Source organism: Neofelis nebulosa, chromosome 10 (assembly GCF_028018385.1).
Source record: "Neofelis nebulosa isolate mNeoNeb1 chromosome 10, mNeoNeb1.pri, whole genome shotgun sequence".
Taxonomy (NCBI): Eukaryota; Metazoa; Chordata; class Mammalia; order Carnivora; family Felidae; genus Neofelis; species Neofelis nebulosa.
Genome location: NC_080791.1, coordinates 107,452,420 through 107,473,366, shown reverse-complemented (window position 1 = coordinate 107,473,366; position 20,947 = coordinate 107,452,420). Strand labels below are relative to the sequence as shown.

The window sequence follows — 20,947 nt, the reverse complement described above, 5'->3', positions numbered from 1 at the left end:
GCTGGGCTTAGAGCCTGGGCGCCTGGCGGCCTCAGGCCGGCAGAGGGAGCCCGAGAGCCAGAAGCCTGGACCGCTGTGCTAGTGGGAAGCCTCAGAAGGGGGCTCCGTGCTGAAAGAGAGAGAGAGAGAGAGAGAGAGAGAGAGCGAGAGCGAGCAGGGGGAAGGGGCTATGTGTGACTATGTATGGCCTACCCTTTCCGAGATCCCCGTTTCCTCCTCTGTAAGATGGGGGCAATTCTAGCTGCTTACTTGGTTCACACTGGGAGAAGCCCACCCGGGCATCTGTCTGTGGGGAACTCTCTGCCCGTTCTGGGGGGATGCCGCGAACAGCCACCAGATCTGCTTGGTTCTTTGGCTCTTTGAGGATGTCTGTCCTGTTCCCTGTGTCCTGCCCCCTCCAAATAACCATGTGATGATGAAGCGGTCTATTGAGGATGTAACTGATGATGTAACTCATCCGTGCCACCAACCTGCTTTCCTTATATGCCCTGAGTAAGCTTGAGATTATCCTTTAAGGGGCATCTTAATCCCCATGCTCTAAATGTAGAAATTAGGGACCCAGAGGTCCGTGGACACAGCTGGAAAGTGGCAGAGCTGAATCCCGAACTCAGGTCTGTGGTACCTGAGAGCTGTCCTCTGTCTTCCCGGGCCTCGGTTCCCCTCCTGAACAAAGTGGGCAGGGCGGAATGTTCTAGGGGCCTCCTGGCTCTAACACCCTGCCTCTTCGTGTGCCTGTGGGAAGGGTGGACATGTAGGGCTGGTTCGCATCCTCGGACGAGGTGACAGTCTCGGTGAGGAGGGGAGCCTACGGGGGCTGGGGGGTGGGAGAAACCCCTGGGACTGCTTTCCTTCTTGCCTGCCGGCCCTGACTCTCCTTCCTGCCTGCCCCGTCTCACCCCTGTAGCATTTCTGAAGGGCCTGAGCGACAAGCAGCGAGAGGAACATTACTTCTGCAGGGACTTCGTCAGGCTGAAGAAGATCCCGACATGGAAGGAGACGGCGAAAGGTAGGCCCTGCGCCAGGGACCCCTGGCTACTTGGCGGGGGGCCTGTTCAGCCCGGGTGGGGGGAGCGTCGTACCGACCGCGCCAGGAAGGCCAGCCGCATGCGTCAAGCGCTCGCTCTGTGTGGGGCATGGTGCGTGCATCACCTCCCTTAATTATGAGCACAGTCTGAGGCAGGTTCCGTTTTTATCCGCATTGTGCTGTTGGGAAACTGAGCCCCGGACCGCCCGCCCGCACAGTTGTCAGGAGCCGGGATTTGACGCAGAGGGATAGTGGCCTGCCGTAGGACACGCTGGCGAGCGTCCAGGCCCTGCAAATTGCGCGCCCGGCCACCGCTAACCCGGGGCACCCAGGGAACCGGTAGGCGGTCACCCGCCTAGGCCTCAGTTTCCACGTCTGTAAAATGGGGGTGAGTGACATTAATAGTGCACCTGTGTTTAACCTTGCGAAAATTCAAGGACACCGAGCGTGTGCCTCACACGAGAGGTGCTTAATCATCGTGGGTGGCCGTGACCAGTGTCCTCAGTCACCACGCCTCAGGCTGCCTCCGGAGGGGGTGGGGGTGGGGGTCGACGAGGCACCAGTGGGTCCCTCTGTAGTGCGGGCCTCTCTCCGACCCCCACCCCTTGGCCTCTGCTTGTCCAGGGGTGACCGCGAAGGTGGAGGAGCCAAAGTACAAGAAGGATAAGCAACTGAACGAGAAGATCTCCCTGTTCCGAGGCGATATCACCAAGCTGGAGGTGGACGCCATCGTCAACGCCGGTGAGTGGGGGCTTCTGGCTGGCCCGCGCCCGAGACCCGGGTGGCCGCCTCGTCACCTTTGCTCCGGTCTGCGGTGCCGGGCGCGGGTGGGCGCCGCCTGGCTCCAGCGAGGCTCGGGTGGCCGGATGCGGGTGGCTCGCCGGCGCCACAGGAGCCCAGCGCGTGGGCTGTGCCGACTGCCTTCCCTTGAAACCTTGACCTGCCGAGTCGGGGGCTCCTTGGCCGAGCTGCCTTGCAGCTCCGAGACCCATTAGCGGCCGGGAAGGGAGAGAGCTTGGCTGGAATCGCGCCGGGCTTGCCCTGCCAGGAAGGCGGAGGCCAGAACAGGGCGGTCTGACCTCAAGGGGCTCTAGACGCCCGACCACTGCTCTCCTTCCCCTGCCTCCTGCCTGCCGTGCCCCCCCCCTTTATACCTGGAGCAGGCGAGGGAGCTCGTCAAGGGGAAAGCGGGGGCAGAGGCCCCTGTGCCCTACGCTCAGCTTCCTGCTGTGGCTCTAGCCGGCCTCCTGCTTCTCTCCCTCCTGGGGGCTGGAGGAAGGTGGCTGCCCTCCTCCTAGGCTGCGGGTGTCTGGCCAAGGTCAGGAGTGGGGCGTCAAGGGACAGTCAAGTCCATGGTACTTCGTGGGGCCAGAACGAGTGGGGGTGAATCCCAGCCCTCGTTCACCTGCTTATCAAGCTTCGCGGGGAGGAGCTTCCTTCGAGAAAGATTTGGAGACGTGGGCAGAGCCTCCTCTGGGGAAACCTTGCTGTGCCGCCACACCCACCTCCCCGACCAGTGCAGTCTCAGCCCCGCCCCCCCCCCGCCCCCCCAGCGGCTCAGATCTCCTCCACCTTGCCCTCGGGCTTGCAGCCATTGTGCCTAACCCCAGCGCTGGCCAGGGAGTGGCATCGCCCAGTGACCCTGGGAGCTGGCCAGGGAGTGGCATCGCCCAGTGACCCTGGGACGTGGTGGGCCTGCCCTGCTGCTCTTCTTGGTCCGGGCTCACGGAACCTGGGGTGAGGCAGCCACTTGGCCTGTCCCAGGCCCGCCTGCTGGTGGTCTGGGTTGCATTTCTGGCAGTGGCATTGTTCTGTGTATCTTTCTGCCTGTTTGTGCAGTTACACGGGTGTCCTCCCCCCCCCCCCCCCCGCCCCCGCCGCCACGTTGCCCATCTCAGCGCACAGGTGACCGGTCACACAAAGGCAGGAGTTCTGACTCAGAGCAGAGGGAGCTCGGTCACCTTTGAGTTTCTGCTGGTGCTTCTGCTGGGTTTCTCTCAGGCCGCTTAGCAGGTCTGCGAGTCTCTGGGGAGACATGGGGTGAAGACAAGCCAAGCTGGGTCGGCAGATGTCCTAGTGGTCCGGAAGAGAAGGGCCTTCTTGCCACCTGGACCCAGGAGGGGCTGGTCTGGGGTGGAAGGACCAAGCCTTGGAGCCGTGGCTGAGGATTCAGCCCTGCAGGCTGGTGGGGCCGCTCTGCTGGGTGCCTGGGCCGTCGTTGGCAAGGGTGTGAATGGATCCCTGGCGGCACTTTTCCTGATGAGCTGCAAAGTGGTCAGAAGGATAAATGGGGCATCTTATCAGCTCCTTTCTAACGGAGTCGGAGTCGGAGGGCCAGGAGGGAGGTGCGGAGCCCAAGGGAGGGTGTTGGTGGGATGCAGTAGGGACAGGGTGGAGGCTGCATGCGGGGCCGTGGATGGGACTCGTGGCTTTTCTGAAATGCCCTTGTGCCTGGCAGCGGCTCTGAGCCCCCCTCGCTCTCAGAAGAGCACTTTGGTCCCGGCTGCATTCAGCTGCACTGGGTTGGGGGTGGGGGCGTTTGCCGCATCTCTCTGGGGACTCCTCTTCTCCGTGTACGTGCCTGGGCCTCTGTCTCCCCCCTGCGTGACGGGGACGGTAGAAAGCCCAGTCGCTGGGTTGTTGGGGGCATTAGGGACCCATGCTCGTGAGCGGTGATGCTCATGCAGCACCTGGAGTGAACCAAGGACTCATCACCTGCCTCTGTTGTTGGCGCTAGAACCGATGCCGCCGTTGACGCTCTGGGTGTGTGGGAATGCCAAGGGATGCTGGGCGCCTCCTGCTGATGAGCAGTTTTCACCTCTCCCTGCTTGCCTCAGTTTACCCGACGCTTCTTGGTGTGTTGTCCTGGGATCTCCTTTTTTCCCCTAGATTCTCACAGCAGGGAGGACCCCCCCGGGAATGGCTGAGGCAGGCCCCGGCCGTAGGGCTCCCACACAGAGCCTGCTTCCCCTCTGGGCCCTCCCTCCAGGCATTTTCCCGGTGGCCTTGCCACTGGTCAGACCTCAGGGGTTATTGGTGGCGGTGGCCTGGGGCCCCACGCCCAGGGTCCTCCGGCCTCATCCCTGGGGGCCCCAATGGCCTTGGTTCAGCTCCGGCCTGCCGCCCACCAGGGGGCAGCAGAGATCGCGGTTTCCGCGCCCGGTGGTGCCCGTAAATCAGCCTGTTTATTAGCAGAATAAAAGTCGCGGCAACGCGGGGCTTTTCGGGCCTGCATAAATCTGGTCTGTGCCTCGTGAAACCCATATGTGCTTAATTCATATGTAAAGTTTCAAGCAGGAAGAGAATACGTGTCCATTAAATTCTATTTGACTTGATTATAATCATTAGCCATGAATAATTGCTTCTCAGCACCGACCGCCGAGCCACAATGAGGAAAAGGAGCGAGCAATTATAGGGGGGTGCGAATTTTTAAATTTTTATTTTTGAAGCTGAGGGCAGTGTTGGTCCCATGGGGGTCAGAGGCCCATGGGGAGTGGTGGGGGCGGGGGTGGTGGTGCTGGGGACTTGAGGTCAGCTTTGGAGTTTCTGGATTTTGTGCGCGTGGGGAGTTTCTTTTTGTCCCTGTGGCCAGATGGGGATGGGGGCAGGGAAGGTGCCATAGCTGGCTGGGCTGGGCTCCAGCTGCAGGGACCGTGGAGGGGGAAGCATGCAGGGGAGCTGGGAGGGACTTGCGAGAGTAAAGGGGGTCAGGATCCTTAGAACTCCCTCCATCCTGGGGGCATCTGGGTGGCTCAGTCGGTTGGGCGTCCGACTTCAGCTCAGGTCATGATCTCGCAGTTCATGGGTTCGAGCCCCGCATCGGGCTCTGTGCTGACAGCTCAGAGCCTGGAGCCCGCTTCAGATTCTGTGTCTCCCTCTCTCTCTCTGCTCCTCCCCCACTCACCCTCCGCCTCGCTGTCTCTCAAAAATAAATAAAATTTAAAAAGAATTTTTTTTTTTAAAACTCCCTCCATCCTGAAGAGCTGTGAGCTTGGGGTGTCTCCAGCCTGGCTGCAGTCTCCCTTCCCACCCTTTCGAGGGACCCTGGGGATCCTTGGGGATGGCCGGGGCCGGGCGCCCTCCCTGCCTTCCGGCCTCCTCCTCTCCCGGCGCAGCGACTCTGCCCATGGCCTCTCTCGGGACTTTGGGGAAATCAGACTGTTTGCCAACTGGGCCTCTGGCGTTTGAAGTCCAGGCCTGCTTTTTACCCCACTCTGTTGGTATTTGCGATGTGATTGGAGCGTGTGTGTACTCTGTGTGGGATCTATGATGGTCGATGCCTGTGGGATGTGTGTGTGTGTGTGTGTGTGTGTGTGTGTGTGTGTGTGTTGTGGTGTATGCTGCATAGTACATGGAGGGGGGCTGGGACGGAGAGTAGAAGGCGGGATGCCTGGCAGGTGGGTGGCAGGGCTGGCGGTCACAGGGGCAGGACCCTCTGAGCACCCAGGTGAAGTGCAGGCCACCCCGGGCCCCCCTCGGCTGTGTTTTCACAGGCTGCTGCCGAGGCTGCTCGCTCGGGCAGTGCCCGGAGAGTCTCAGCCTCTCGCCATCTGGTAGCGGGCCACGGCTCCTACCCACGGGGGCACGCTGCATCCATCTTAATTAAATTGGGTTGCCATGCTGGCAAGATAAACCAGGGAGCCCCTGCGGGCCCCCCCCGTTCTGCAGCAGAAGAGCTCCAGGTTGGCCTACGACCCCCCCGCCCTCCCCTTCCAAGGCTGCGTCTGGGGAGAGCTGTGCCTGGCATTTCCTCCAGAGAAGCTCGGGTCTGGGGGTCTCCGTTCTGGGGGGGGGGAGGGCGCTTCGGCTTGTGGGGTTTTTGTATCTTCTTATTGCCATGGGGGGGGTATGACCTTGGCGGGGTCACTTCCTTGCCCTTGAGGTTCCCAGCTTACCAGGCCTGTGCCTGTGGCTCCCTAGTTTTTGGCAGACAGCTGAGTCCCAGGCAGGAAGTGGCCCAGCATAAAGAAAGACCCCCATTCTTGGCCAGCCCAGGGGTCCGGCTGCCAGCTTTGGCCTTCAGGGCATAACGGGACAGAGCAGGGATGAATGTGATGCTTTGTGCAGACAGAAGGAATCTTCCCCTTCAAAGCCGTCCCAGGCCAGCGAGTCAGGGCCGCGGTGGGCACAGAGGCCAGGAGCTGATTGGAATCCCAGTATTCCTATTGGTGGTGGCTCCAAGCCTCTGTTTCCTCATCTGAAAAATGGGCCATCCCCGGCCCCACCCAGGGGGGCCGTGAGGCCTTTGAGGGGCCTGGGCACGTGGGCCGGGACGTGCAGAGCGGGTGGAAAGCCATGCTTCACAGCGACAAATTGCCTCGCTGGGAGTTTTTTGAGCCGCTTATTTATTTAAAATAAGGCATGAAGTGGTGCTCTGTGTCCTTAAGTCCTGGGTCTTTGATTTGTGAAAATCTGCCAGCCGCTTACAGCCCCCTCCTCCTCGTGAGCCAGTCACCGTCCAGGCCTCATCCTTTCCGCTGCCTGGAGGCCCCAAGGAGCCCAGCCCCGGCCGGCCCTGGGCCACCGCTCAGAGTCAGTGATTTAGAGACCGCCTTGATGGACTAGCAAGCAGGAGGGGCTGAGGGACGCCGGCTGCCTTGTGGGAAGTGATCTGACGCTAAACTGTCGCCGTAAATCGCTTTATCTGTCACTTCAGATTTAAATGTGTTTGCTGAGGCTTGCCGGCTGCCTCCGACGGCAGCAACCTCTCCGCAGTGGGCAGGGAGGGTGGGTGCGGGGCAGCCTGGGGGCAGGCAGCCCAGCCGGAGCTGGGCCCAGGCCCCCGGGGGCCCACGGTGAGGGCCTGCCCCCTCCCTCCCCGCCGTGGCACTGACGTGGAGGCATCCTGGAGGCAGGCAGGACTGCGGTCCCCACTTTCAGTGATCAAACCAAGGCGCAGCTTGGCAGGTGACTGATTCAGAACTGGAGCTCCTATGTGGCCTTTCCTTCATTCAGCAGACTGTGCGGTAGGCCTGTTTTGCACCAGGCAGGGAGGTAGGCCCTGGGCTACAAGAGACACACTCTCTAATCCCCAGTGTGAGGTGAGACACATGAATGGAAAGGGATAGCAAAGTCCATGAGGGCTTTTGCTGCAGGGGTGGCAGACAATCTGGAAGGCTGCCTGGAGGAGGCAAAGTGGAGGCGGGGCTCGTGCTGAGAAGGGGGCACTGCGTCAGAAGTTGGACGAGGGCATTCCAGGGGCAGAGAGGGAGAGCCCTGGCAGGAAGGGGTGAGACAGGGTAGGGGAGACTTGGGGAAGCTCTGAGGAGCTTGGAATGAGCCATGGCCTGTCCTGAGCAAGGGTCTCCCTCCGGATCTGGGCTGAATGCACATCCCATGCCACCTTTCCTGGCCTCCTGGTGTTATTATGTAAGCCCACGGTGTCAGAGGGGAGACTGAGGCTCAGAGATGTGAAGTAACTTGCTTAAGGCCACACAGCTAACCAGTATTGGTGCTGAGAGGGGAGGTTTGCCTGACTCTGGAGCTTCCAGGAAATCCTTGTGTTTAAAAATATATATTTATTTATTTTTGAGAGAGAGAGAGAGAGAGAGAGAGAGAGAGAGAGAGAGCGTGAGTGCACACACAAGCTGGGGAGGGGCAGAGAGAGGGGTCAGAGGATCCAAAGTGGGCTCGGAGCTGACAGCAGCGAGCCTGATGTGGGGCTCGAACTCCTGACCTGAGCTGGCGTCAGACACTCAACCGACTGAGCCACCCGGAAATCCTTGTATTTTGGGGGGTGGGGGTGGGAACACCTCTTCCTTGTTCCCTTTTCTTTTCTGGTCAAAGAGTAGGTATGTTGTCACCCCCACCCCCTGCGGGGCGCAGCTGAGAAGTGGGGGGAGGGGTGGCGTTTGAGGCAGTGGGCGGTCTGATGCAGGAAAGGTGGTGCTAACATCTGGGTCTGGGATCGGCTGGGTCTGGGCTCATTGGCCCTGTGAGACCCCGTGGCGGGCTGTAGCTCCTGTCGTGCTTGGTTGACCTGGGTCCCGCCCCCTGCCCCCAACTCAGCCCACAGAGCCTCTGTGTCTAGGCTCTCGCAGCTTGTTATTCATTATTCCCTCTGGGCCGGGAGCTGTCCCCACATCGCACCCATGGCCTCACTATTAGCAGGTGCTAATATGTCCCCCATTTTACAGACGAGGAGACTGAGGCCCACACGGGACCAGAGTGCCGGTAAAAGGCCGAGCCAGGAGTCAAACCCTCACCTTTCAGACTTGGGGTTTAAGGGGGATGCAGTCACGTTTGTGTTCTCAGAAGCTCCCTCTGCTTCTAGTGTAGGGGTGAGGGACAGAGTAGCTTGGAAGGCCGGCTGGGAGGCCTGGGGTCCAGTTGGCCCCCTCCCCACAACACCCGAGACGGTGCCAAGGCCTAATTTCCCCCACTGTAGGAAGAGGGCGGCTCGTTTCCACAAGGTCGAGAAGCGGTTACATAAATTCATAAATGATGGATCCCTCCTGAATTATTGAGATTCCCTTGAGGGCTCACAAGGCCTGGTCCAGCGAGCGGAACTTGGCCAGTGGGCAGGACTCGAGGACCCTGGAAAGGTCCTTCCACCCCCAGGTCTTCTGCCAGGTGTCCTGTGTATTAGCCAGATCCTTCCCGTCCTTCCATAGGGAACACGTGGGTGGGCCGTGGGCCTTGGACCCGGTGACCCTTTGTCCTGGGTTTCAGTGAAAGTTTGCTGAATAAATGATTGAATGCCTTTGAGAGTGGGTCAGACAGAGGGAGGGACTGGAAGTGCCAGTGACCCCCTCTGGGCCTCCTTCTCCTGCCCCAGCCCAGACACCGCTCAGCCCCCCCCCCCCCCCCAGGAACTGGGCCCCTTCTCCTTGTCCTTCTTCTCCCCATCACGACAGACACAAGGTCAGGAAACACGGTGCCCCCCTGCCCCCTGCCGAGTGGCTCCTCCCTGTCCTTGAGGCCGGCTGGCCTCAGCACCTGCACCTGTGTGCCTGTCTGTGTTCCCAGCGTGCTCTCTCTCCCGAGCACTGAGCTGAGGAGGCCGGAGCTTGTGGGAATGTGTGTGTTTGGAAATTAATGGGGACCATTAAATTGGCCAAGCATGAAAAGGGCTGGATCTGCGGCCCTTGGCTTGCTCGACCAGAATGATCCGCCAGCACCCTGGCAAAGGGCTGCCCAGCCGGCTTGAGGCCTCTCCAGGAGGCTGTGGCTCGCCTGCTTGTTTAACGGATGGGTACGCCGTGTCCCTGGGAGGTGAAGGGGTCTGGACGCAGCACGTGGAAGCCACGGGCCCTCCCCAGGAACTGGCGCCCCTTCCCTTCCTCTCGACACCCAGCTCTGTGCAGCCGGCTCTGTTTGCAGGGGCTCTGGGCCAAATCTGTTCTCTCCGGACCCCTAGGCTGGGCTCATACGTACCCCCAACCCTGACCCTGAGGCCTGCTGGCTGAGGCCTGATCTGGCCCCAGCGTGGGGTGGTCTCTAGGACGTAACATGGCCTAAAAGAGAGTCCAAGGCTCGGCCCTGTCTCCTCGCCCCACCCCACCCCACCCCTGCTCCCCAGACAGCCCCACCAGCTCTGGTGACCCCATCACAGGGCATGGCAGTGGCAGTTGCAGTCCTGGATACAAGCTGTGGGACCTCAGGCAGGTCATCTAATCTCGGCCTCGGTGTTCTTGTCTGCGTAATGGGAATAAGAAGCATCAGGCCCCGCCTCCTGGGGTTGCTGTGAGTTTGAAAGGAGACAGTGCAATGTCCGGGCTAAAGGAAGCCCTCAAGAAATGCCAGCTCTTGTATTCGCTGCTACTGCTGCTGCTTCTCTGGGAGGGTGGCACTGTCCTGCAGGGTGGGGCCTGCTGTCACATGCTGCTCAGCTGGGCCGGGGACAGGGGAGGCCTGAGGGGACCTCCTTCTTGTCCTTCCCGTGGGAAACTGAGCCCTTTCTGGGCCCAGGGCGGGTTGCTGAGGCAGGGGGCCCTCCTGACTTGGGGTTGGCTGACCGTAGGGTGCAGGGGCAGGTGGGCCCGGCGCCCCCTCTCTTGTGGCAGGGCCTTCAGTGGCGGAAGGGTGTGCGTGTTACATGGGAATAGTAGTCTCGATTTCTCGCGTGTGAGAGGGTGCAGCCGCCCGTGGGGAGGGCGCCCCGGGCAAGTGGGGGCCAGGGCCGTGGCTGCTCACGATACAGACTGGGGTAAAAATCCGGTTCTGCTGACGGCTTCTCCCAGCTTCGGTTTCCATCGGTGCGCCCTGTGGAGGGTTAGAGGAAAGTGAACGAGTGCCTGGCAGGCCGCAGGGGCTCCGTGAGCGGCAACTGTCGTTCTTAGTAGTGAAATACCTCACTCCACCACCAGACGGGAGCCCCCGGAGGGCAGGTGTCCGCTGACCCCAGGTCGCCATCCCTGGACGGGGCTGTGCACGCGGCGGTGCCCTTGGGGGGCTCGGGCGGCCCGAGAATGCCTGCCTGCGCGGTAGCTCCCTGATGACAGGTGGTGGCCGAGCTCCCTTAGGTGGAGGCTGCCCGGTGCCCTGTGCCCTGAGCCCTGCTTCCCGCACACGGGGCGACAGCTATCAGTGTCCTCGCGGTGGGGGAGGAGGGGTTGTGTCAGGAGACAGAGCCAGTGAGGACTCCAGCCCCCCCCCCTCCGCCGCCACCAGGGAGGACGGATACTGGGGGACGGAGCCAGGGCCAACAGCGGTTCGGGAGGGCAGTGCCCGGTGGCGGATGAGGCCGGCCTTCCTCTGCCGGGACACCCGGCTGGCATCACCCGCTTTGGTTCATTCAAACCCCATCCGCTGCACCCCTCTCCCAGCAGCTACAAGTGGTCCTCGTGCGGCCGTACCCACCCCCTTCCTCCCCATCCCTGCTTCCTCCCCCTCTTCGGACATTGTAATTGCCATAAAAATAGGAGCTTAGCTGCGGAGTAGCATGTGGGAAGAGAGAGGCCCGGCTGTCAGCCATTCCCCTGCCAGCAGGGCTCGCGTCTGTTTTATTATTGCCGCCTGGCTGTATTTCACGTACGGTTTAAACATCATCAAACGCCACATCCCTTTTGAAAAGCAAGAGCTACCTTGCTGAGGATGTTGAGGAGAAACAGGAACATTAAAATCTACGAAGCAAATGGCCCAGAATTGACATTTGCGACGGGAGCTTTGCAGCTTTGACTGTCAAAGGAGCTGAATCCCGTCTGGCAGCCGGCGGGGGAACTTTCCCCGGTGAGGGTCACGGGAAGGTGGGGCGGGCTGTGGCTGAAGCCTTGGGTTTTGGCAGAGAGGGGACCCAGGCGTTGTAGGCGGGGGTCAAGGGGTGAGGGAATTCTGTGGGTCACCGGACTGTGTTTGGTGCCTCCCTGGCCTTGACCTTGACTCAGCCTCAGCTGCCCGCTAACGAGGCCGGCAGGAGGGCCCCCCCCTCCCCCCGCCCCTGCACAGAGCAGAGTGCTGGGCTCTGGGGCTCAGGGCTGGGAATGGGGGCGTGCCAGGGGGCCGACTGGACAGAGCCGCCGTGGTCACTTATAAACTCTTGTAACCTTGACCAGGATACACCTCCCCTCTGAGCCTCAGTTTCCTCTTCCGTGAACCCTGCTGGGAGAGCCACGTTCCCCCCTCCCCACCCCCCCGAAGGCGATTGAGGGGATGGAAAAGATTCATGAAAATGTGACAAGCCGTTGGAATTCAATAAATGGTGGCTGTTATCACCGAGGAAGTGGGCGTTTGAGCTGGAATTGATTTTTTAAAAATATTTAACCCACCTATTTCCACTGAAAAATAGGTACGATAAAACTAGGGAGCCATTAAAACAGGGACAGGAAGAAACAAGGGACATGGGAGGACACTGAGCTGGGCGTCCAATAAGAATGTGCCCCGTGCGCTTGGCCACACCTGGGAGCTTTTGGCCTGGATGCCCAGGGCACGTGCTTTCCACCCTGCCAACCTCTGGCCTCGTTCCTGGTCGTGGCCCCCTGCTCAGCCCTACCACCTGCCACATGATGCTGGTGTCCGATGTACTGAGAGACTACGGTTCATGCCCCCCCTTCTATTTTATGCCCTTAGGGGGCTTTGGGGGGCAGCTTGGCTCCTGGCACCTACCCTGGCCCGGCCCAGACGACACCTCATAACTAGGCCGAACAAGTCTGTGGCAACTGGATGTAAAGGTGGCTTTGAGCTTCCTGGCAGCCAGAGCAAGATGGGGAATAAGATTTTACTTTCTATAACTTCACATTTGGAAATCAATTTATTCTTGAGCTTGATGCCTCTTTCTAGTCTGTCTTTTTTCTCAATCTTCTCCCTCTATTACCCTCACCAGTGGTTCTTTATTTCCCCTACGGAGACTTCGTACCTTGCTCCAGAGCCCACCGCCCCCGCCTCCCCATCCCCCATCCCCACCCCCCACCCCTCCCCTGCCCCAGCCTCGCTCTCCGAGTCTCTCCAACACGGCTTTGCTTCTGACTTGCGAGTCCCCCTCTGCCCTCTTGTTTGTCACTGTCCATTCCCGTGTCAGCCGGCCTGGCCTCTGGCCTTGCCCAGGCCCACTGGGTCTGCCTCTGCGATTTCTCTCAGACGAGCCAGTGACTAATAAGGGTTGCCCCCAGGGGGCCAGAAAAATCTTTCCCTCCTTAATATCAGAGTTTAAAAATGTGTCACCATCGATTTGAAGGAAAGACTTGTTCCCGCTGAGAAAAGCGGCCGGAGATTCGTCTCGCCTCCGGAATCACACAGGCAGCTGCATAAATTCCACAGCCACCAAGCGCTCTCCATGCAAATGCTGCCTCTCGGCCCCACAGCCAGCGCGAGAGCCCCTCGGAGGCTGCCCCCGTGCTTCCGTGGGCTGGCACCCCACTTCCCCACCCCTCCAGGATCCCGAAGAAACTCTGGGGCTCCTTTGCAGGGGGGTGTCCCCGGTTAGCGGATCCTCGCTTCTCTCTACCTCTTTGTGGTTAAGCTGGAGGCTGAACGACTTCCATGCCACGATGTGTTTTCATCCTGGAGAAGAAAGAGGATGACTTCTGGGAGGGGGGGCCCCACAGGCCCAGGGGGGTCCCGCCCTTACCTTGTCTGTCGGTCTGTTGGTTGCACCGTGGATCTTACCCGAAGGTGGCACCTTCAGTGCCTGAATGCCCTGTCTCGCGACCTGGCTTCCCTTTTGCCTGGAAAGACTGTTGGGGTCATTTGGTCCTTCCCGCTACCTCCAGGGAAGCCCTCTCCTCTGCGCCTGCCCCTCTGGGCTCCGTGGTCACACCTGGCCCAGCCTCCTGCCCCCCAGCAGCATCAGACGTGGTCCCGCCCTCATCCGGCAACTGTCTGAGCCCAGGATGGTCATCATAACGATGAGACAAGCTGAGCCGGGAGAGGTGGCTTTGCTATTCCTCCTTTCAGGTTGAGAAGCAGTGATGCAGGGCTGTTAAGTGACGTGTCCCCGGTCAGGAAGCTTGAACCAGATCTCGCTCTGTATCCTGGTCCTTTCTACTATGTCACATCACCCTGGAATGAATGAATGAATGAATGAATGAATGAATGAATGAGTACGTAAGTGTGTAAGTGAGTGGAGGGAAGGGAGTGGGCACGTGCTAACCACTTATGGTTCTAGGTGTCCTCCTGGTTAGTGGGCACGTCGTTGGCCCCGGATGGAAGGTGTTTGGAGAGCTCGGCGGGGAGGGCTGAGCCTTACCAGGCCCCCCTTGACACCCCATTCCCCTTGTTATCCAGAAGTCACGGTGGCTGCCTTTATGGCAGCCTTGTTTGCCCTCCCAAAGGGCTCGCCCGAGCGTGGCGCAGAGCAGGGTGATGGGCTTGCCCACCAGGTCACCCTCGGCATGGACATTCTCTCCTGCTCTAACTACAGCGGGGTGACCTTAGCCGGCGCCAGACGGTGGCCTGCAATCTGCAATCTGACCCTTCTGCCAGGTGCTTAGCGGAGGCTGGGCGAGGGAGGGTGCCACGGAGTCCGGCCAGGCTCTTGGGGGAGCTGGTGTGGCCACGGGCAGGGGAGTCAGAGAGGAGGTAAGCTGGCAGTTCGCGGCCTCCTGGGCTGCTGTGGGCCCCTTGGAACACGTGCTGAGTGGCCATTTACCACCTGGTTCGAGGAAGCCTGAGGGCTGGCCCCGTGCTGTGCCAGCCCCAGCTGCAGAAACGGCCCCGCGCGGGCTCCTGGCAGCCATGACTCCGGGAAAGGAGCGGCCTTACTTTTCCTGGCTCCCTAAACGTTCGTGCCTTTGTAGGCTTTCAAAATCAGTTTTGTGGGCTGTGCTGTTTGTCTGCTGAAACACGGAAAGCGTCGGAGAGAAAATAAGCCACGGGGCCGCAGGTCAGGTGGCAGAGGGTGAGGGGGCGGGGCTCCGAGGCGTCCTCTCGGGCCTGGGTCACCCTGCAGGAGCCGTCACGGCTGGAAGCGGGTGCCGGGATGGTGTGTGTCAGAGGGGGCCCAGGAATTCTGCTGGGAGGGTCAGCCTGAGGCTTCGGGACCTGCCCCTTTTGCTGGGTGGCCCCCACTGAATTGTCCTTGGAACAGTGAGTGTCTGCCCTTCCTCCCGGGTGCCCAGCTACACCTGCCGGCTCCCCTCGGGTGCCAGCCACTGGCAGTGTAGACTTCTCAGCGTAAGTACAAAATAAGCCCTCGGGGCTGTGCCAGCTGAGATGCAGACCTGGCAGGGACTGTCACCTGCAGAAGGTGCTTTGTCTTCTGACAAAGTTGGCCATTTGGGAGCTGGATGAGTGTAGAGAGATTCAGTGGGGGCAGCCAGAAACCCATGCAAATCTTCCTCCCTTTCCTGGGACCAAGGGACCCTCGCGGGAGGCCCTGAGGGTCTGCCCCAGGAAACGGCTGCTTCTCCGCTTCTCTCTTAATATGTGAAGAGCTCCTACAAATCAATAAGAAAAATGGGCAAAGGATGTAGACAAGCAATTCCCGGTAGGAGAAAAACAAATGGCCGGTAAACAAGGGAAAAGATGCAGAACTTCGCGAGTAATCAGGAAAAGGCTAATTGAAATGAGAGACATCATTCTTCACTGCCCGAGAGGCAGAGGCGGGAAGCGTCGATACTGGCGGGTGCAGCGGCAGCAGGAGAGCGGCCCTTTCCTGGGCTCACCCGCAGGCGGCCTGCACCAAACCGGCACGTAGTAGGAGCTTGGAAACACTTGCTTTACGCCAGAGAACACATAAGAACTCTCCGCTCCCAGTAGATCTCAGCAGGGTCACCGCCACTGCCTTTCGTGTCCCTGGGCTTCCCTGGCTTAGCCCGCTTGCCGCTGGGGATGCTCCTGGGGGGTTTGGCTCCCCCGCCCCCTGCCCCCACCCGGCCGCTCCCTCATCCTGGGTCTTCCTGGGCCCCTCCCCTCGTGGGAAGGTGCCGCTTCCTGCGGCTCGGCTGGGCCTCTGGTTTCAGGGCTCTCTGTAGCCCCGTGGCTGGTGCCGGAGGCATACCCTACAACGCGTAGCGGGTACTCACAGAGACCAGATGGAAACGGGGACCCCCCCCCCCCTCCAGACTTGGGCAGCCTTGGCTGTTATCACGGCTTCTTGCAACACCCTTGGGAGCCTCGATGTGGGAAAGGTCTTGCCCCAGTAGCGCCCTTGGCTCTCTGGATCCTGGCTGGTGCACCTACATCGTCTGGCCCCAGAACCTCTGCTGCGTTTTCTGGTTTCCTCTCCTACCCTCTCCATCCCGGCCCAGATCAATGATTTCGGGCTTCATAACTGCATGTGCTCTCACCCCTTCTGGCCTTTGCACAGGCTCTCCCCCCTGCCAGAAGCATTCTTTATTCCCACTTTCACCGGGCTGGCGCTGGTCACGCTCCAGGTCCCGGCTCAGATGTCATCTCCTCCAGAACCCCCCCCCCCCACCCCCGACCTGGGTTAGACCTCCCTCCCGTGTGCTCCACAGACGGCCGTTCATTCAGCTTCGTGTTCCTTCATTCAGCAGGTGCTGGGTGCCGGGCTGCGAGGGGGATGTGGCTTAGGTGGCTGCGATGCCCCCGGGAGCCGGGACACCTGTAGTGACCTGACCCTGGGGCAGAGCCGTCCAGAGGGTCAGGAAGGCGGGAGGCAGGAGCACCCCAGACGGGTTTGGGGGTGGCTCGGCTTGCTGCACGGGGAACAGGGAGGCCAGAGGGAAGCTGGGGGCAGCCCAGACGCCCTTTGTCAGCCTGCTCCGCGAGGGCAGCTCTTATCTGCAGAGCACAGTGTGGCCGGACCACAGCGGAGCTGCCTTTGATGCAGAGCTCAAGGGGGAGAGCACGAGTCATACTTCAAACGGCTTTGGTCGGGGAATCTGGGTCTCCGAGTCCTTGAATCATCCTCCCACCCACCCCTTGTGCACCTCCCTGGGCAAAGCAGGCCAGCAGGGGAACCCGGGCCCGGGAGAGACACCAGCCTGGAGCTTGGCTCCCGGAATCCCTCCCTTCCTCCTGCTCCTGAGGCCCAGCCTCCTACCAGGAGTTTCTCTCTGGTCCCCAGACTGAGGTGGGCCCAGCCCTCCTTCCTTCATTCAGAATATGATGAAGATCAAGTGTCCACCTCTGAAAGGTGCTCAGTGTATGGTGGGGACAACAGGGTTACAGCACAGGGTGTAAGCGCCTTGATGGGGAATCCAAAGTGCTGTGGGCTGGTCAGGGAAGGCTTCCTGGAAGAGGCCTGCCTGGGGAGGCCTCCTGCCCAGCAGCGATTTCTGGTGGGGGCTCACTCGTGCCTTTTCCTCCAGGCTCACAGACCCTCACTCAGGCCTCCCCCGGGGGCCTTGGGGGCCAGGATTTGGGGCAGTGGGAGGATCCTGGGCAGACCTGGTCCCAAATGAAATCTCTGCCACTGCGGCCTTGGGCGAGCTTCTTAGATCTGGGCCTCAGTTTGCTCATTCGAAAACGGGGATACGTGAGGTTGGAGCATGGTGACAGATGTCTGGTGCCCGGCACCATCGGGGGCTGTGCTGGCTTACCTCTCACAGATGGGTGCCCCTTTAGGAGATCCCCCCCTAATTATGAAGTTCCAGGTCTGGGCGGCCACACGGAAAGGAAGCACATTCATTAGGAGACCCAGGCACACAGCCCAGCCTTGCCAAGCATCTTTCCGCGCCGACTCGCGAGGACCACGGCCTCGCTGAGAGCACATCTCCCGCGCCTTCCTGGTGACAGGTTCCATCTGCCAGCCCCCGGGGAGTCGCTGATTCGGTGGTGGTGGTGGCGGGGGCTGCTCAGGGACCCGCCATCCCTGGTGACAGCCCCCCCAGCCCTTCACCCCGGGCTTGTAATCTCAGCTTTAAGGAGGATTCCAGTCCCTTTCTCCCGCCCCACCACAACTAATCCATTTGCCAGGGACCCGATCCAAGAGAAAGCTAATTAAAGAATTTCTGCTCTTGGCTCAGCCTGGACTTTGAAGATTCCCCTTAGTCTTCCTGGAGTATCTGAAAACAGGTGGAGAAGGGGGGGTGTCAGAAAGGGCGTCGGATAAGACCCCGCTAGCCTCCGTAATAGGCTTAATCCCCCCAAAGTCAGCAGGCATCAAACAGCCCTCCAGCCATCACTGCGGAGAAGGGGCTTGGAGGACTTGGGGCCCTTTGTGACCCTGTGAGCCCCAGACCACAGAGGGCTCCCTGTCCTCGCATCCTGTGAATGGGAGGCTGTGCATTCCCCCAAGAGTTCTGGGGACCGGGGAAGGGGGAAGGCAGAGCACGAACCCCGCACCGCCCGTGCTCCAGGGCAGTGAAAGGCACAGGTCAGTGGCATGGAGGAGGTCCTGCCTTGAGGCTTGCTGCGGCCACTGGCACGTAGCTCAGTGAGGTGGGCTCCCGCCCTCCCCGCCCCTTCCCTCTGGTGCCCCACATGCCACCGTCTCCTCTCTCAAGCGCCCGTTTGCCTCTCAGAGATTTTAATCAATCAAGCCCAAATATTTGCTCAGTACCAGCAGCACGAGAGCCCCGTCGGGCAGGGGACTTTGGGGCCCCACTCGGTGCAGGGTCCTCCATTTAAGCAGGGCCTGGCACACAGCAGGTGCCCAATAAAGACTCGATGGTGGGGTTGGTTGTAGTGGCTGCTCTCACAGGGCTCATGCTATTGCTGCCTTCAGAAGACACCTGCCGCGTCTTTGGGGGATCAGTGGTCTCCAAAATGTGGGGTGTGGGATCTTAGAGCCTGTCTCCCTGCCACCCTGAGCTTTGGCCCAGCCTGGTGGAACCCTGAGGAGAGGCAGGGCTGTCCGCTGCCATTCCGTGCCCCCCGATCACCCCCTCCTAGGCTCCTGCTCCCCCGTTTCCCTCCGCAGTGCTGGGGGAGGGGGGCAGGGAGCATTTAGACCCGCAATCCCCCAGGTAGGGACCTCGGGGGCCACTGGCATCAACGGAAAGAAAAATGATAAAAACCTGCCACTGAATTCTGGGTGGCAGTAAATTACTTAACACCTGAAACAGGTTGAAATGTGGCCGCTGTGGCTTTTAATAAGCCCATCTCCGATGCGGCCGCTTCCGCGAGGAGCCGGCCGGGTCTCTTCTCGAGGCATAATTTCATCGTGGCCCAGGCTTGGCAACGGTGCAAATAAGATTTCACTTCCCCCGTAAATCTCCGAGGGGGAGCGCCGGGATTTCATTTGTGCTGTCAGTTAGTGGCTGGAGAGATCCTATTTACTTTGCCGCGGGAGGAGAGGGTCCTTCAGAGGTGCTGGACGGTGTGGCCGGCCGGTGGAGAAGCAGGTGCTGACGAGCGGGCCTGAGGCGCGGCCGAGGGCAGGGGAGGCGGCCAGCAGCGAGGCCGGGGGAAGCACACCGGGGTTGGGGGCTCCCGAGAGTAGCTGAGCAAGCTCCACCCAGGCCTCCTGATGCAGCATCTGGGGGTTGGCTGGCTGCCCGCTGATCCACCCCGGGGGGGGCCTCCTAAGCAGGGTGCTAAGAATTGGCCACAGAACTTGGGTGTGGGGGTGTGGTGTGGGGTTTGATTCCTTCCTGGGCTCCACTGCCTCTTCTCCAGGATGCTCGGTGAGGTCAGCAACGCCTCCTGGGAAGTAGGGGCGCGGGAGGAGGGAAGCTTCCGGAAACTGGTGGTGGCCGGGTAAGGGCAGGGTCCAGGTTACGGGGTGTCGTGGCCACCCTTTGTCCTATCCGACCTGGAACTTTTAGTCCTCCATCTGGCCAAACAGGTGAAGTTGGATCTAAGAAGCCAAGGCCCTGGGTCTTGGGATGCCCCTTGGCCACAGGGCAGCCATCTGGGGTCTTACCCCCTACCTGCCCGTAACCTCAGTGACCTGTGAGTCCTGAGACTTCTTTGGGGAGGAGAGGGCCAGAAGCTGCTTGGCTGGAGCAGGGCAAGGCAAGTCCCGAAGCTGGGGGCCGGGGCGGGGGGGGGGGCGGGGAAGGAGGTTTCCCATCTCCCAGGGTCCATTGGAAGACACGATAGGGAGACAGGGGCTCTTCAGGGTCAGTGGGTCCCCTCCCCCACCCAGAAGTCATGTCCCCTTGAGGGACCGGCAGCCAGCTCCTGTGAGGACGGAGCTCGCTGCCTCTCAGACCATCTGCGCCTTGTCAGAAAGGGCTGGTTAACGTTTGGAAGGTCTTCGTTCTATAGACCTGAAATACAGATCCCGGAACCTCCCCCACAGGTCCTGGTGAGTCCCTCTTGTGACCCTGTCTGGGTCTCCAACCCCTGAGGGCACTTGTTGAAGCCTAAGATGCCCCCATCCCCGCACCCTGTCCTCCTGCAGCCGAAAGCTTGGGTCAGCCTGAGATTGCCCCTGGCAGGTTTCAGAGGGCAGGCTGCAGACGTCGGCTGTCTACGGCTGGGGTGGTCTGGGGAACAGACCATTTGGGGATACCTGAGCCTCCTGGTGAGAAATGCCAGCCAACTTAGTGCCTGGCTCTGTGCCTGAGGGCCAGGGATGCTGAATAAATGCTGGTGTGTGTGTGTGTGTGTGTGTGTGTGTGTGTGTGTGTTTCTGCGCATGCGCGCGCGCACGTCAGGGATGGGGGCCTACGCTCCCTGACAAAGTGGAGGGGATCCCAGCAATCTGTACCCTCCGAGGAGCCTCCAGCACGCATCAGCAGGGTCAATGCTGTCATGATGGTAAAAATAAGAACGGTGAGCTCTTACCGTGCACTCATTTTACCGAGGCAACAACTGAGGCACGGGAATAAGTGGTGTAGCCCCGGAATCCAACCCACTTCTGAGGGATTCCGAGGGCCTGTCTGAGGAGCCTCCAAAACAGGAGTGGCATTAATCCGGTTGTTCCCAAATGCATGTGACTGTGGCTTTCTCCCCAGGGCAGAAAGTTTATTAGCTCTAGGCGCTAAGGAACATAGTTTGGTGACCCTAACGTCCTGCCCCGGCTTGAAGGGAGCCCTGCGGGTGCATTGGTATTCGGTGCTGTCTCCACTGCGTACAGAGTACGATGAGCTGGGGGCAGGCCCATTCCTGCCTCGTCCCCCACCCTCTACTCTCCCTGCCCTCATCAGGGGGAGGGGGAGGGGAGAAGTAAGACCACTTGGGCAAGTCAGATTATTGGGGCTCTGGGGCTGCCAAGGGCTGCCCCTCCTGGGACTCAGCATTGATCAATTGATCCGTTGGCTGATTTGCTGGTGTTTATTGACTTATTCCTTCACTTCACGGCCACCAGTGCCTCCTGTGTGCCAGGCAAGTGCCCTCTAGGGACCTTAAGGGGTGACTGGTGAGACCAGCCAGCCAGGGGCCCCCAGCGAGGGAGGCGCGGGAGCTGGTCGCCTGCATAGTGTGGGGCCCAGGGTGGAGCTGGAGGGGGGGGGGCCTTACTAGACACAGTGCCTGCGTTGAACCTTCCAGGGCCTTCAAGGGCATCTGAGCCCAGAACATCAGCAAGGCACAGACCAGGAGCCGACTCAGGGCAGGGCCTGCCTGGGGAGTTACTGGTGTGGCTGGGCCAGGGGACAGATACCGTGCTTACAGAGGAAGCAGAGCCTTGCAGAGGGAGGTGCACAATTGGACTTGTCTTCTATTCCGTCTCAGGCCTCCTCTCTTGCTCCC

The 20,947-nt window shown here is 60.5% G+C and overlaps 1 protein-coding gene across 6 annotated transcripts in view; it reads left to right on the top strand.

Moving 5' to 3' along the window:
- Positions 1-20,947, top strand: part of MACROD1 (mono-ADP ribosylhydrolase 1) — an 81,816-nt gene that overhangs the window by 10,559 nt on the left and 50,310 nt on the right. For 5 of the 6 annotated variants that reach the window (XM_058689405.1, XM_058689404.1, XM_058689402.1 and 2 more), the window contains exons 2-3: positions 905-1,006; positions 1,649-1,765. In XM_058689405.1, coding sequence (XP_058545388.1) covers positions 905-1,006; positions 1,649-1,765 — 219 coding nt within the window. Of the gene's footprint in view, positions 1-904; positions 1,007-1,648; positions 1,766-16,953; positions 19,222-20,947 lie in introns of those variants that run through there. The other variant, XM_058689406.1, reaches the window with a different exon arrangement.